The sequence below is a fragment of the Hylobates moloch genome, unplaced genomic scaffold (assembly GCF_009828535.3).
Source record: "Hylobates moloch isolate HMO894 unplaced genomic scaffold, HMol_V3 SCAFFOLD_16, whole genome shotgun sequence".
In the NCBI taxonomy this organism is placed as follows: Eukaryota; Metazoa; Chordata; class Mammalia; order Primates; family Hylobatidae; genus Hylobates; species Hylobates moloch.
This window is the reverse complement of record NW_026652291.1, coordinates 32,663,788-32,678,269: the sequence shown is the minus strand read 5'-3', so window position 1 is coordinate 32,678,269 and position 14,482 is coordinate 32,663,788. Positions and strand designations below refer to the sequence as shown.

The window sequence follows — 14,482 nt, the reverse complement described above, 5'->3', positions numbered from 1 at the left end:
GCCTGGAAGCCTGGAGGGGAAGCAGACAGTAGGACCCGCTCCCCACGTGACCCTCCAACCATCAGAGCCCTCGATGGCCGAGAACTCGCTCTCCCCACAGGCCATCTTGCCACCAGCTCTAAGGACACCGTGAATATATGGGAAAGTAAAGGGGACTGTGCCGGAGCGGATGTGGAAGGCGCTGAGGCCCAGGGCTGCTGTCATGAGTCCTCACATTTATGGATGGGGCTGATAAACTGTCACACTCCGCACTGTCAAGGACAAGGTGAGACAAGATGAGCTGGAATGGCAGCACATGCCACAGGAGAGCTGGAAAGGCAGGTGGCTAACAACTAAAGCCATGGCCAGAGGGCGGGCTTCTCTGGAGAGGCCTCTGCACACAGGGAAGGGCCCCTAGGCCCAGGGTTTTGACTGCATTGATGATCTAGAGGCAAGAGAACACGCTAGGTGATGTCCTGAGGTCCCTTTCAAGCCTATTATTCAAGCATTATAATCAGGTGAAAAAAGAGACAGAAAAGCCAAGTTTTCCACACCCAGAGGAACCCAGCCCTTCATCGCTGTTCTATACTCATGTAAATGCCTCTTTTCCTGTTAGCCATGTGCTACCTGAGGGCAGGAGCCATGTCCTTCACCGCTGTATCCCTGGCCCCTGGCCGGCAGTGAGTGACACAGAGCTGACAATCAATGCTGAGTGAAAGGATGGACAAATCACCACAGAGGCTTTTTGAGAAAAAAAAAATCTGCCAGGCAAAGGGAAGTTAATGACTAGGAATTGAGTGCACGGAGAGTCCCCTGAGCATGGGGTGACCATCCTAAGTCCCTCTTGTATTAAGGCACAAAAGAAGTGAGAAGGAGAAATATTGGAGCCCCTTGGAGAGAAGAAAGCTGTGGTGTGGAGAGCCATTGCATCTGCCTCCCCCAGGAATCCTCTCTCTCAGGCATTTCTTAGTCAACCAGAATGGAAGGCATCAAGAATCCCCAGGCTCAACTGGGCCCAGAGTCTTGAGTCTCATTCCGTGTCTCACCAGGGACTCAGCAGCAGCCAGTGAGAACAAAGGCCCCATCTTGCTGTGTGTTTTGGTGACTGTAGAAATAATATAAATATCTCAAAATGTGGAGTCAACCCTCCATCCTTCCTCTGCCTGCCTTCTTTTCCTCCATCTTTATCCAACGCTTACTTCTTTAGAGACAAACTTGGTGAATATTTACTCCTAAAAACTGTGCCGTAAAAGCAGAAAACATATCCACTCACACTGATGTCTCCATCTTGACGGATGTATTTGGTGAGAGTTGTAATTTGCGATTTGCCAAAAGGCCACAACAATTTGCCAGGAGTGTGTGCACCATGTCACCAGCTCTGGGGCTAGATGGTCACACAGCCCCCAAGGAATGTCCTTTGTGCTCCAGCTTTAGGTGGGCAATCCTGGGTCTGCCATTAATGCTTCAGAATAGTAAGAAAAAGACCAAGTAAAGCTTAGGAATGGGTCGGGTGTGGTGGCTCACGCCTGTAATCCCAGCACTCTGGGAGGCCAAGGCAGGTGGATCATGAGGTCAGGAGTTCAAGACCAGCCTGGCCAACACGGCAAAACCTCATCTCTACTAAAAATACAAAAATTAGCCAGGTGTGGTGGCACATGCCTGTAATCCCAGCTACTCGGGAGGCTGAGGCAGGAGAATCACTTGAACCTGGGAGGCAGAGGTTGCAGTGAGCCAAGATTGTGCCATTGCACTCCAGGCTGGGCAACAAGAGCAAGACTCTGTCTCAAAAAAAAAAAAAAAAAAAAAAAGCTTAGGAATGTTCTCAGTGTTGATGACACTGAGATGAATATCTCATTCCTTGACACGTAATGAGATATTTCAGTTTTCCAGTGTTTGGTGATATGGGTCAGTTCATGCCCTGATGTGGCAACTTGTGATTGCTACCAAATGAGTTTGTTGAAGGAGAAAACGTTAATTTGAGAGCAACTGTATCAACCAGGCTCTGAACAAAGTGATGTCACTCCCCTTAATGAATTCCAGACAGCTTGGTGTGTTAGAGCTGGATGAATTTTGTCTGTTTAAGTTGTCGGGATATTATTATCGACATAATTAGGATTCAACAAGCCCCTTGTTTTGCTTTGCCCAGCCCTGCCCTCTCAACCCTCTTCACTAGGACCACTGAACTCTGTCTGCAAGGGGACCAGCATTTTCTTTGTTCTTCAGACTGAAAGCCGTATTTAAGAAAAGGGAAAGCATGAGCCTTCTGCTTTAGACCTGAGGATTTGGAAGGAATCAAGAGACCACAGAGTCTTGGGGCAGCACAGCCTGAGGATGGGGGCACAGGCAGGGGCGCACTCCAAAGGCAGGCCGGGAAGTTGGTGCTGAGAGTCAGAGACGTCTGCCCTACATGGGATGGAGCATTAGGAAAAGTGCAAAAACCAAGGCTACCCCTTCAATTTGACAGTACAACCTGACTCCTGGCCAGTTACCTGGCTCAGTGCATCCAAAAGAAAAAAGGAATTAAAAGGAAGTTGACTGACTGAACATCAGTCTTGGAAAGCTAGATTTCTGTAAGGTAGTGGTTTACCTGGGAACTTGTCAAAAATGCAAATTCCCAGTCAGGCACAGTGGCTCATGCCTGTAATCCCAGAATTTTGGGAGGCCAAGCAGGTGGATCACTTGAGGTCAGGAGTTCGAGACCAGCCTGGCTAACATAGCAAAACGCTGCCTCTGCTAAAAATACAAAAATTAGCTGGGTGTGGTGGTACACACCTGTAATCCCAGCTACTCAGGAGGCTGAGGCAAGAGAATCACTTGAACCCAGAAGGTGCAGGTTGCAGTGAGCCGAGGTCGCGCCACTGCACTCCAGCCTGGGTGACAGAACAAGACTCCATCTCAAAAAAAAAAAAAAAAAGCAAATTCCAGGGCCCGAATTGCTGAATCAGAAACTCTGGGGGTGGGATCCAGTGGGTGGGCTGTGCTTTAACAAATGCTCCAGGTGATTCTGATGCAGCCTCAAGCTTGAGAAACATGGCTCTAATGTGGTGTGACAGTTATGTCACCTGGAAGTCATTTACTTAATCTTCATCATAGCCTATGAGATAGATGCCATTAATGATCTGATTTTACATAGTGATCCATGAGGCACATGGAGGCTATGCAGCTCAGCTAAGGTCACATGTTAGTCAGTGGCTCACTTGGCTCTGAACTCAAGCAACCACGCACCTGAGGGGAGGTGAGTCAGAGACGTGGACATGCAGGGCCTCACAGGCTAGGGCTTCCCAGATTTTGCTGTGCAAATCATTTGGGGATCTCGTTAACATTCAGGTTGGAATTCATAGATCCAGGGTACAGCCTGAGATTCTACATGTCTTAAAAGCTCCCCTGGTAGGGCGGCCACACATCCAGGTTTGACTGGGACAGACGGTTCTAGGGCGTGGGGCTTTCAGTGCTGTAGCTGGGCAAACCTGGACAAGCTGTCACCAAGCCCCAGATGCTGCTGACCACCATGTCAGATGCAAAACACAGACCCACAAGATGAGGAGTTTGGGTCGTATTGAAATGTGATGAAAGTGTTGAGAGCAAGGGAGTGACATCACCTGCTTTATATTTTACATATATATACTTTTTTAGAAACAAGGTTTCACTCTGTCTGCCAGACTGGAGTGCAGTGGCACAATCACGGCTTACTGCAACCTCAACCTCCTGGCTTCAAGCAACCCTCCCACCTCAGCCTCCCGAGTAGCTGGGATTATAGGCGTGCACCACCACATCTGGCTAATTTTTGTATTTTTAGTAGAGATGGGGCTTCACCATGTTGACCAGGCTGGTCTCGAACTCCTGAGCTCAAGCAATCTGCTCACCTTGGCCTCCCAAACTGCTGGGATTACAGATATGAGCCACAGCCTACTTTAGAGGCTGGGAGACCAATAAAAAAAAGTTGTAACGACCCAGGCAGAAGCCAGGGGTGGCCAGAAGATAGAGAGAGGGAGACAATGTAGGGTCTATTTTGGAAGATTGAAGGAAAACCAAGAGGCAAGGATGAATCCTAACATTTCACTTCAGGCTCAAGTGTTTTTTTTTTTTTTTAAAGAGCAAGTTTAGAAGATAAAAAAAATGAGAGCCAGGAAAGACAGTGAGACACAGAATAAGAGAGAAAGACTCAGGAAAATTATGGAATAGAATGATGTGTGATTTTTTTTTCTGTAGAAAAAAACTCATTTACCAATTAAAGTATGACCTAGAATTTGTAATGCAGGGGTAGGGTCTATAAAACATCCCAAACAGCCAAAGTTAGTAAAGAGCTTTGAAGAGTAAATGTGCCTGCTATGGACTGAAGTGTGTCCCTCATCCCCAAAATTCATATGTCAGAGCCCTAACCCCCAAAAGGATGATATTTGGAAAGGGGTCTTTGGGAGGCAATTAGGTTTAGTGGGGTCATGAGGGTGGGGTCCTTGTAATGAGAGTAGTGCCCTTATTAGACACCAAAGAGCTTGTTTCTCTCTCTCCACCCGTACACACCAAAGAAAGGCCATGTGAGGACACAATGAGAAGGCAGCTATCTGCAAGGAGAGAGCCCTCACCACACTCTCACTCTGCCAGAACCTTGATCTTGGACTTCCAGTCTCCAGAATTGTGAGAAATAAATTCCTGTTGTTTAAGCCACGCAGTCGATGGAATTTTGTTAAGACAGTGCCTATTAACATGTTCATCTCTTTTGAAAAGCCACAATGCAACATGATGTATTAGACAACTGGTCTTGAGGCAAAAATTAAGTGACATCGGTAGGATCATGACAAAGATCCAAGCCTTGGGACTAGGGCCCATCACTCAGGGTTGCAAAGTCCTCACATAACTGAATGGTATCCAACTCAAGCCCATTCACATCTCAGCTTCCCACCCTGCTGTCTGTTACTCAACCTCTCTGAGCCTCAGTTTCCTTGTCTGTAAAATGAGAATAATAACATGTCCCTAATGGACTTACGATCATAACATGAGGTGATGTGTGTAAAATGCCTGACACCTAGTAGTTGTTCCATCATCTCTTTCCCTCTTTCCTCTTCTACGTGCAAGATAATTTTACTTCTAACAAGGCAGGAAAAATCAAAGACCTAAGTAAGTAAACTCTCCCAGTAAGTGATGCATGACTTGTGAATTCGCATTCATCCTCCCTGACCATGGATACATGACTTGGTCTTTGTGTGCCTTGCTGTCCTCTGGGGGATATAGCACCTGCCTTGTAGGGTTATTGTGAGGAAGGAATGAGATACACGTGGCATGCTTAGCACCATGTCTGACATACTTAAGGAATGCAAGCAAGTACCATTGCCACTGTTGCTGTTTGGTATGTGGGTCTCTTCAATCCTGCATATTTCTAGGTAATTAGGCCCAAAATGTGAGAGAAATAAAAGAGGTTCAGAGACAGCCAAGAGACATGCGGAGGCCCAATCCTAGGGCAATGGCATGGCAAATAGAAGGGTGCCACACTTGTCTAGATTGCCCTCCACAGCTTTCTCTGGCTGAGTTTTATGCCTCTGTCTTATTTCCACAATTGCACCAAAAGTTCTCCCAGGGCTGAGACCACGTTATCCCTTTCTGGAGGTCCAGTTGCACTTCTCCCAACAACTGAGTGCATGTACAGTAAGTGCTTAATAAATATTCATATTGAGCCTGTTTAGAAGGATCTGTGTCCCATATCTAAGATTTAGCTAAGGATAGGCCAGGGCCAGGTCAGGCTCTGATAGTTACTGCTGATGCCAATGACACCCCACAGGCAGTTAGCTTCACAGTGGTGGCAAAGTCCTATCACATGCGCTCAGACGGAGCCACGACTCAGATGAGCCATCTGTGGTCACAGACATGCCTGTGGGCCCAAACGGGACAGAGATGGGACATTAGTGTTTACAGGCATGGTGCCAAACACTCACATTATCTCATTTAAGACTCACAGCAATCCCATGAAGTCAAGAGGATTATTACCTCCGTTTTATAGACGAGGCAACTAAGAAGAGAAGTGTAGGTAAGTGGCCCACATTTGCACCACTGGAAGATGGCAGAGTGCCAGGGTCACCATTCACACCCTGGACTGACCAACTCCACAGCCATTCCCTCAGCCACAGGGTCAAGGATGTAGATGACCTTTGAGGCCAGAAAATGAGCCCCAAGTATCCCCTGCAAGGACCAGAGCAACTCTATGGATTCTTTGCTATATAATCTGAAAACTTTCTAGTTAAATAATAATTTCTCCAAAGAACACCTGTTGCTAGTGTCCCAATTTACTCTTTGAGAAGGAAGAAGCAGCCCAATTTCCCAGAAAGAGCTCTGTATCTAAACTTTCCTCTGTCTCCTCTAATAACAAAGGCTGGATTTCTGGTGTCAAGTTTAGGTACGCAGTTGGCTGTGTGGGGTTTATGGCTTTTCAGTCACCTTTCAGCGTAATCTAAAATTTCTAAGCTTGTTTCAAAGGTAATTTTCACTCTATCTCTTAAAGCTTTTGGCTGCCCCCAGGCCATATGTTGGAGGACAAGAGATGTCAGAAGACTAACATCTGTTAGATCTTTCCCAACAGTGTGGCAATGACATCATATGCTTCTTTTAGATAATTTGCACATTATCAGACTAATTTTCAGATTATCTAATCAGCAGACATTACCCTTAATCAACTTGGTTCTCCCCTTTCAGCTCTGCAGAGTACAATATGCCCTCCAAAGGCGTGCTAGAGCTGGGGCTTTTTTTTCTCTCAACAGAGATGAAAAGCCTAACTTTGCACCAGGCACACCACACTTGCACAAAAGGCTGAGACCTCCAGGAACCTAGGACAACCCATCTTCAATTCCACAGACTTGAAAAATCAGCTGGAAATAAATTTTATGATTCATATTTTTTTTAATTTCCCTCTTAGGAGCTCTGAGTATGCTATAGAGAGTATGTTATATTTACTTATGGTATTAAATAAAAGAGATACAACGTATAACAATAAGACTCCAAACAGACGTTTTTATAAGTTATTTGTTCTTGCCTTCTAGTAATTGCTACTCTGGCTTCCCACTGTCTATAGGATAAAGACTACACAGAGGGGCATAGAAGATGCTTCCCACTGTGGCCCCTGACTACATTTCCATCTTTCCTCTGCATCCTCTAAATCCAACATTACTATCAGACCCGATGACTTCCAATTGTCTGAACGTGCCATGCTATTTCATACCTGCCTGCCTTCATGTACAGTTCCCTCTACCTTGGAAGCCCTCTCCCTCCTAAGAAACTCCTTCTCATTCTTCAAGAGCTAACTTGAATGCCACCTCTTCAGTGAAGCCTTTGCAAATCCCCTAATGCAGTAGTCCTAAAGCTTTAGTGTGCACCAGAATGCCCTGGAGAGCTTTGTAAGACCCAGACTGCTGGCCCCCATCCTTGGAGTCTCTGTTTCAGGACATCCAGTAGAACCTGAAAATCTACATTTTCAACAAGGTCCCAAGTGATGCTAATGCCACACTTGGAATACCACTGCCCTAAGGCATAGAAAGTACCCTGTGCCCTTGAGTCCTGAACTCCCTCATGGTTCTGTACACACCCCATTGCACACTCCCACTCAAGACTGTGAGCTCAAAGACAGGGCTGAGTCCTATTTATGCCTGTCCTCCCTAGTCCCAGCATATAGACAATATTCAATACATGCTTATTACATGGATAGGTGGATGGATGGATGGATGGATGGATGGATGGATGGATGGATGGATGGGGATGGATGGATGGATGGATGGATGGATGGATGGATGGATGGATGGACAGATGAGATGGATGGATGGATGGGTGGGTGGGTGGGATGGTGGGTGGGTTGATAAATGGATGGATGGATGGATGGATGGATGGATGGATGGATGGATGGATGGATGACATATGCACAGACGGATGGATGCATGGATGGATTAGACTGAATTTATTTACACAGCTTTTCATCCAGGCCCAGGACTTCATAAATGTCTATCCTCACTCCAAAAATTACCTCAAAAACATCATCTATAATCAATTCCCACTGTGCAGAGAAGGTAAAAAGAAGTTCAAAGAGTTTAACATCACAAGCCTATGTTAAGGTGGTTTTGAATTCTAGTCCAGATCTCTTTCTGCTACTCTACCCCACTGGGGCTCCCTACCAAGGCTGCATTTAAGTAGTCACAATGGTATGCTTCTGAGTGCATCTTTCAGAGTCCTATCCTCCCCAGTTGCCCTCCTTTTATTCATGTATGTGTACATCTATGTGTAGGTGTGTGTACGTATGCATGTGCACACACACAGTCATTTATTTCATTTGCAAAAAGTAGATGAAGGTGGTAAAAGAAATGGAGGCAGAAGAGGCACCCAGCCTCACGCAGGGAGAGGGTGGGATGCAGCCCACATGCAGAGGACCCCATCAGAAAATCACTATTTCCCAAAGGGGAGTGTTTGAGCTCCAAGCATCCCTGGCTTCCTGTAGTTGAGGCAGAGAGGCAAGGGCACACAGGAAAGGGGACAAATGTACAGGAAACACAAGAAATGTATACTCAGGAGAAAATGAGAGACTAAGGGAGAAACAAAGGCGGGAGAGCATCAGCTTGGGGGCCAGGCGATCAGGAGTGGCAGTGGATTGCTGAGCTTGCAGCACAGGGCAGCATGGGCGGGGGCGGGGAAGGTCAGTGCCGGCTCCAGCAGTCCACTCTGCCCTTTCAGCAGCAGCAGCAGGCGCAGGATGAGCCATGGGCTCTGCTGAAGACACAGCTGGGGGGCGATAGAGCAAGCGACAGCAGGAGGACCAAAGTCAAAAGGTCGCTACTGCTGCAGGTGGTGCGAACCCAGCTGCCCTTGGCCCTGCAAACCTGTGTCTGTAGGGCTGTTTTTCCATTAGGCCTCCACTCACATGCAGCTTGGGTCACCCTGCAGCTCTGCTAAAGGGGGAAAAAGTCAGCATTTCCACTTCACTGGTGTCCAGACCTTCTCCTGGGGGAGCCGCAGATTAGCCTCTTGGATTAAGCTCTCCTACCTGCCCCTCCCCTCCAAAAGCCTCACCAAAGGAGGATCACGAAGCTGAGACCTTAGGATGCTGCCGAGCTGTCACATCCAATTCAGCACACAGCCCCAGTGGCATTTAGGGGCAGGATGGATGGGAGCCACCCCCTACCCCCAAACAGTGGGAGCAGCTAATGACTAGGTATTAATGATGCTGGCAATTAGTGCTCACAAGAAAATAGTCAGGGGGCTGCTCACCAGGGGAATGTGGGAGGGAGCAGAGCACACATTCGGGGCGGCGAGCAAGTCAGCGGTGTGCGTGGTGCAGAGAACCTGGGATGACCAGCTGCCTCATGGATTTGTCCAGAGAAATTGGGAGCAGGGGAAAGGATGGTTTCTGCAGGCACTAAAGGCCTTTCTGCTGTACCCTCCCCACTAGCAAAACTGGGTTAATCACAGAGTTTTCGAGAAGGGCACTGTGAGATGTCACTAAAAAGGTGTTTGTGAGGGTTCTGGAACCTTCTTCGTGTGGGGAGGCCCCGGATCTGCCTGGGAATACCTATTATTTTCTAGGAGGTTTTAAACCCTTGGCCAGGCAAACGTTCCCTTTTGCAGAGCCCACTTTCTCCTCAGCAGGGTGAGAAAGAGAAAAAGGGGAGGGGGAGTTGGAGTGTATGCCGCTCACTGACAAGCCCACAGAGGTGAGAACAAGCCACCCATGAAATTTCATAGGCAGACGTCTCCACATCTCCACGCAGGGCGAGGGGAGACAGGCACAGCTTCTTTCCCAAGCAAGGCTGTGTGGCCTCAAGGGGAGGACACTAGAAGGCCAAACACCCCCGCCCACGAGGGCTCGTGAGGAGATCCACACCCGAGTGCTGGTCTCAGAAGTCAACCAACCCTGAGGGGACCACAGGGATCGCTGGGGAGGCTGCCTCCTTCTACTTCGGGTCTGCAGCACACCTCCCCGTGCAGCCACAAACACCAGGCACATGGACGGACACACACGCACATGCGCACACACGGCATGAACACATATACAAACACGCAGGTACACACACAATACACACACACGCACACACACAAGCGCACACACGCACAACGTGCACACAGATGCACGCGCACACACACACAAGCACATACACACACAACACGTATACACATGCACACACGTGCACATACAACATGCACGCACACACACGCGCGCATAAACGCGCACACACACGCATAGACACACACACACCCGGCTCATAATGAGGCTACAGGAGAACAAAGGAAAATGAGACACAGACAGACAAGAAGCATTCCAAACCCCAGGGCATGAATAAAGGAACAAAATGGCCTGACATTTGAGAAGACATATAAGGAGATAAGCTAGCACAGGGGAGTGAGAAATAAGGTTATCAAGCTAATAAACACTTTAGAGAGCGCAACAATGGCGAAGAAACACTTTTCAGGGAGCAACCAAAATCAAAGGAGATTCTTCTCAGCCTCCTCATGGTGGGAGACAACAGCTCCGTGTGACCTCTTGGTCACTTAGACCAGGGAAAAGAGGAGAGACAGGGAAATGCAAGTAGCGGCTGCCTCAGTACAGGTCAGTATCTTTTCCTTTTTGAAAGACAAGGGTGACTGGACCAAGGAAAGCTCTTCCCAGAGAGAAGGTCTCAGTGTTGGAGCTCCTCAGGCCCTGGCAAGGAGAGGCGGGCAAGGCTTGGGGGGCACCTCCTGCTCTGCTGTTCAGGTTCTGTCCAGGTGACAACAGCAGGTGAGAAAGCAAGGGTCTGTCGCACTAAAGGCTTGCACCTTGGAAGTGAGCAAAAATTCAAGAAGGTGCTGAAGGCTGAATTGCATCCCCTCCCTGCTCCCAAATTCCTATGTTGAAAGCGTAACCCATGGTACCTTGGACTGTGACTTGGTTCGGAGGTAGGGTCCTTAAAGAGGCATTTAAAGAGGTAAAGTTAAAATGGGCTTCTTAGGATAGACGCTAATATCCAATCTGACAGGTGTTCTTACAAGAAGAGGAAATGGGCTGGGCGTGGTGGCTCACGCCTATAATCCCAGCCCTTTGGGAAGCCGAGGCGGGCAGATCACGAGGTCAAGAGATCGAGACCACCCTGGCCAACATGGTGAAACCCTGTCTCTACTAAAAATACAAAAATTAGCTGGGGGTGGTGGTGAGTGCCTATAGTCCCAACTACTCGGGAGGCTGAGGCAGGAGAATCTCTTGAACCTGGAAGGCAGAGGCTGCAGTGAGCCGAGATCACGCCACTGCACTCCAGTCTGGTGACGGAGAAAGACTCCTTCTCAGAAAAAAAGAAAAAAAAGAAGAAGAGGAAATGTGGACACAAAAGCAGATGCCAGAGCATGCATGCACACAGAGACAACTGTGCGAGCAGACAGGAGAAGGCAGCATCTACAAGTCTAGGAGAGGAAACCAACCCTGCCAGCACCGTGACCTTGGACGTCCAGCCTCCAGAACTATGAGAAAATTAATTTCTGTGGTTTAAGCCACCCCGCCTGTGGGGTTTTCTTACGAGAACCCTAGCAAACCCATAAAGAAGGCAATGTTACAAGGGGAAAGTGGGGTGGAGGTTAAGGGAGACCCCACACTAATCCGAAGAATGGTCTTGGTCACAGGTGTGTTCATTATTTCAAATACTTGGTGAAAGTGGCCAGTGGACATCAGTTGACTAAGTTGTTGGCTAACATGCATCCTCTAATCCTAGAGTCTGAGTATTTTAAAGATCTGATCCCTTTCACTGCATTGAGTTGTTCACTTTCAGAACACCTACCACCAAATCTTCTGAACAAAATGAAAAACACATGGCCTGTCCACGAATATTCTTCACTGAGAGATCTCAGTGTGGCCCACATCTTCGAGCAGGCTCTAAAGATTCCATTATCCCATGTCCATGTTGAGATTTCTGCAGGCCCAGAGATCATAAGGGATGTTCTAGAGGAAAGTCAAGTGGAAAATGCTAAGCCCCTTTGGATTCCCTAATTCATAATTGGAAGTTGAGGTAGGAGAGCACAGAAATGGAAACACAAATCTTCAAGATCATTTTGGGTCTTGAGAGCCCAACATCCCAAATGACAAATCCACCCAGATCCCATTTGCCATTTGAATGCTGAAGCAAAGAACATGGGGTCTCCAGGCAGCATTTCTAAGGCAGGAGAGCCCTGTACCAAAATGTGATCCCCTCCCCTCTACAACAAAACCACAGCAATAGATAAGAATATTCTAAGGCACTTAGTGGCCAAGCAGGCATTTTGAATGTGTGTCTGAACTGACACACCTATGACCTATGCCCAACCCAGTCTGAGTGGCTGGCTCTTCAGGAGCTGAGGGAAAAGAGTTGTAGGTCTGGCATCTGACAATGGCCAGGTAAGGACTTTCTCTTCTGCTTAACACTCACCTTCCTTTCTCTGGGAGCAGAGCAGGGTGTGTAAGCCCAGTCCTGCTATTGCGAAGCCTAGGGTTGGGCTGAGCTGCAGGGGCAGCTGGCTGGCTGGCTGAAAGGGCCAACACACTACAGCACATTGAGACCACTCAACGGTTGCTACCAGAAGATGTCAGCAGTGAGAAAAAGGAACAAGGAATGCTCCCCAGCCTGTCTAACCCACTTCTTCACTGCCCCAACCTAACAAGTAGGCACTCACGCCTGTGGTTCTCATTTCTGTGGTTGGGTGGGGACCGAGTCTCCTGGTCTTGAGCTTCATCCCCCTCCTCGCTGGCCAGGTGAGTGTGAGCATAGTGGTAGCTGAGCCCCGGTCGGTTCTTGTAGCGCTTGCCACAGACTATAGAGGAAAAGAGGAAAAAAGGGAGAGATACAAATATTAGCAACCTGTGCAGCCACCGCTATCATTCTCCCAAACAGTGATCCCATCCATCCACCCCAGAGCCAGGCTTCCCTTAAAACTGTCTCCCATCCCAACACCCCTTTCCCCCACCCAACAGAACCAACACCCTTATAACAACTCAGCTCATGGAAAGAAAAACTGTAAAAGTAAAATATGAGGTTAAGAGCTGTGTGAGCACTCCACCGTTTCTAGCTGTGAGACCCAGGGCAAGTCACTTGACCTCTCTGTGCCTCAGTTTCTTCCGAGATAAAATGGGAACAATAACAGTACTTACCTCACAGGGTCATTGTGATAAGTTTATCTGTGCAAAGTACTTAAAACGGTGTCAGGCACTTTGTAAGGGTAATTGTTATGACGTTGAATTCAGAGGGCACTGGGAATCTACCCAATCCAACATCCCATGACACAGATGAGGCAAGTGAGACCCAGCAATGCCAAGTGACTTGCCCAGGAACACACAACTAGTGTGGCAGCGACACCAGAACCCATGTCTCCTGGGTTCCTGTGCACTGTCCCTTCCACCACCCCATGGTTGGCCTCTGCAAGAAGTAGAAAAGTTTTATCTGGATAATCCTTTTGATGTCTCACCCAGTGATTTTGTGCCAGAAACACATGCTGCACTTCCACCATGAACGCCATGGAGTTAAAGCATCCTTGGTGGGTGTAGTCACCAAGAGCTTGTGCCCCTGATGCCCCAGGGCAGCCAAATCTGTAAAAGGTGCTCTCACAAGTACTACCTCTCAAATGGGGCAGTTTGAGCCAAGGGCAGTGAGCAATCGAAATGTGCCTTCTTGGAGCCAAGAAGAAAGGGCAGCAATTCTGTTGGTTAGATGCTCAGTTTCTGGGAAGCAGAAGTCTGGCTAAATGGCTCAAGGTCACACTACCACCCTCAACCTCCCCACATAGAGTTCATTATCTCAGCCCCTAGGGGGATGGCATTGCTGGTAGCAGAAACCTCAAGAGTCTTCCCAGTGAAATGTCCATGCCAACCTTCTATGCTTGCCCCCCAGCCTGGGTCCCCATCAGAGCAAACCAACCTGCTCTGCTGGAGTGCCTGAAAGTTACAAATGCTAAAAGACTTCTCCCTTGTGCTGACATGACCGAGTCATACAAGGAAGCATAAATGCTTCACAAGGTGGGAAGAGCACAACTTTAGCATCAGGCCTGGGTTCAAATCCCAGTTCCAGCTGCTGAGGTTCACTGGATGTGTGGTCCTGAGAGTATAGAGAAGTGCTGTTATCCAGTCATCTTATCCAATACCCTTATTACTTCTGATAAGAGTTTCTCTTCCTACCAGATTCTCTTGGGGTTTTTTCAGTAGACAAACATTGGCCAAGATAATGTCACCTCTTCTTCCCCATATTTACATAAACTATTTTATCTTAGCTTAGATCATTTGTAAGAACCACCAAAACAATATTTTAAAATGGCAAAAGCAAGCATTTCCAATGTTAATGAAGGCGGATTTAGTGTTTCACTGTTTAGAACGATGTATCTGGCTAATTTTTAGTCTTTACCAAATTTAAGTAGTTCTTATTCCTGTTATAGAGTTTTATTATAGGAGAATTTTATCAACTACCCTTTCAGCAGCTACTATAATATGATTCTCCTTTACTTTGTTGATAAGGTAAATTACATTGATTTCCTAATATTTCCTATTATTGAA

At 47.6% G+C, this 14,482-nt stretch overlaps 1 protein-coding gene across 3 annotated transcripts in view; it reads right to left on the bottom strand.

Moving 5' to 3' along the window:
- Nucleotides 1–14,482, bottom strand: part of DPF3 (double PHD fingers 3) — a 281,914-nt gene that overhangs the window by 65,469 nt on the left and 201,963 nt on the right. For all 3 annotated transcript variants that reach the window (XR_009210195.1, XM_032179261.2, XM_032179258.2), the window contains exon 7: nucleotides 12,616–12,753. Coding sequence is in view for 2 of the 3 variants with exons in the window: in XM_032179261.2 (XP_032035152.1) it covers nucleotides 12,616–12,753 (138 nt within the window). In the remaining variant the exon portion in view is untranslated. The remainder of the gene's footprint in view (nucleotides 1–12,615; nucleotides 12,754–14,482) is intronic.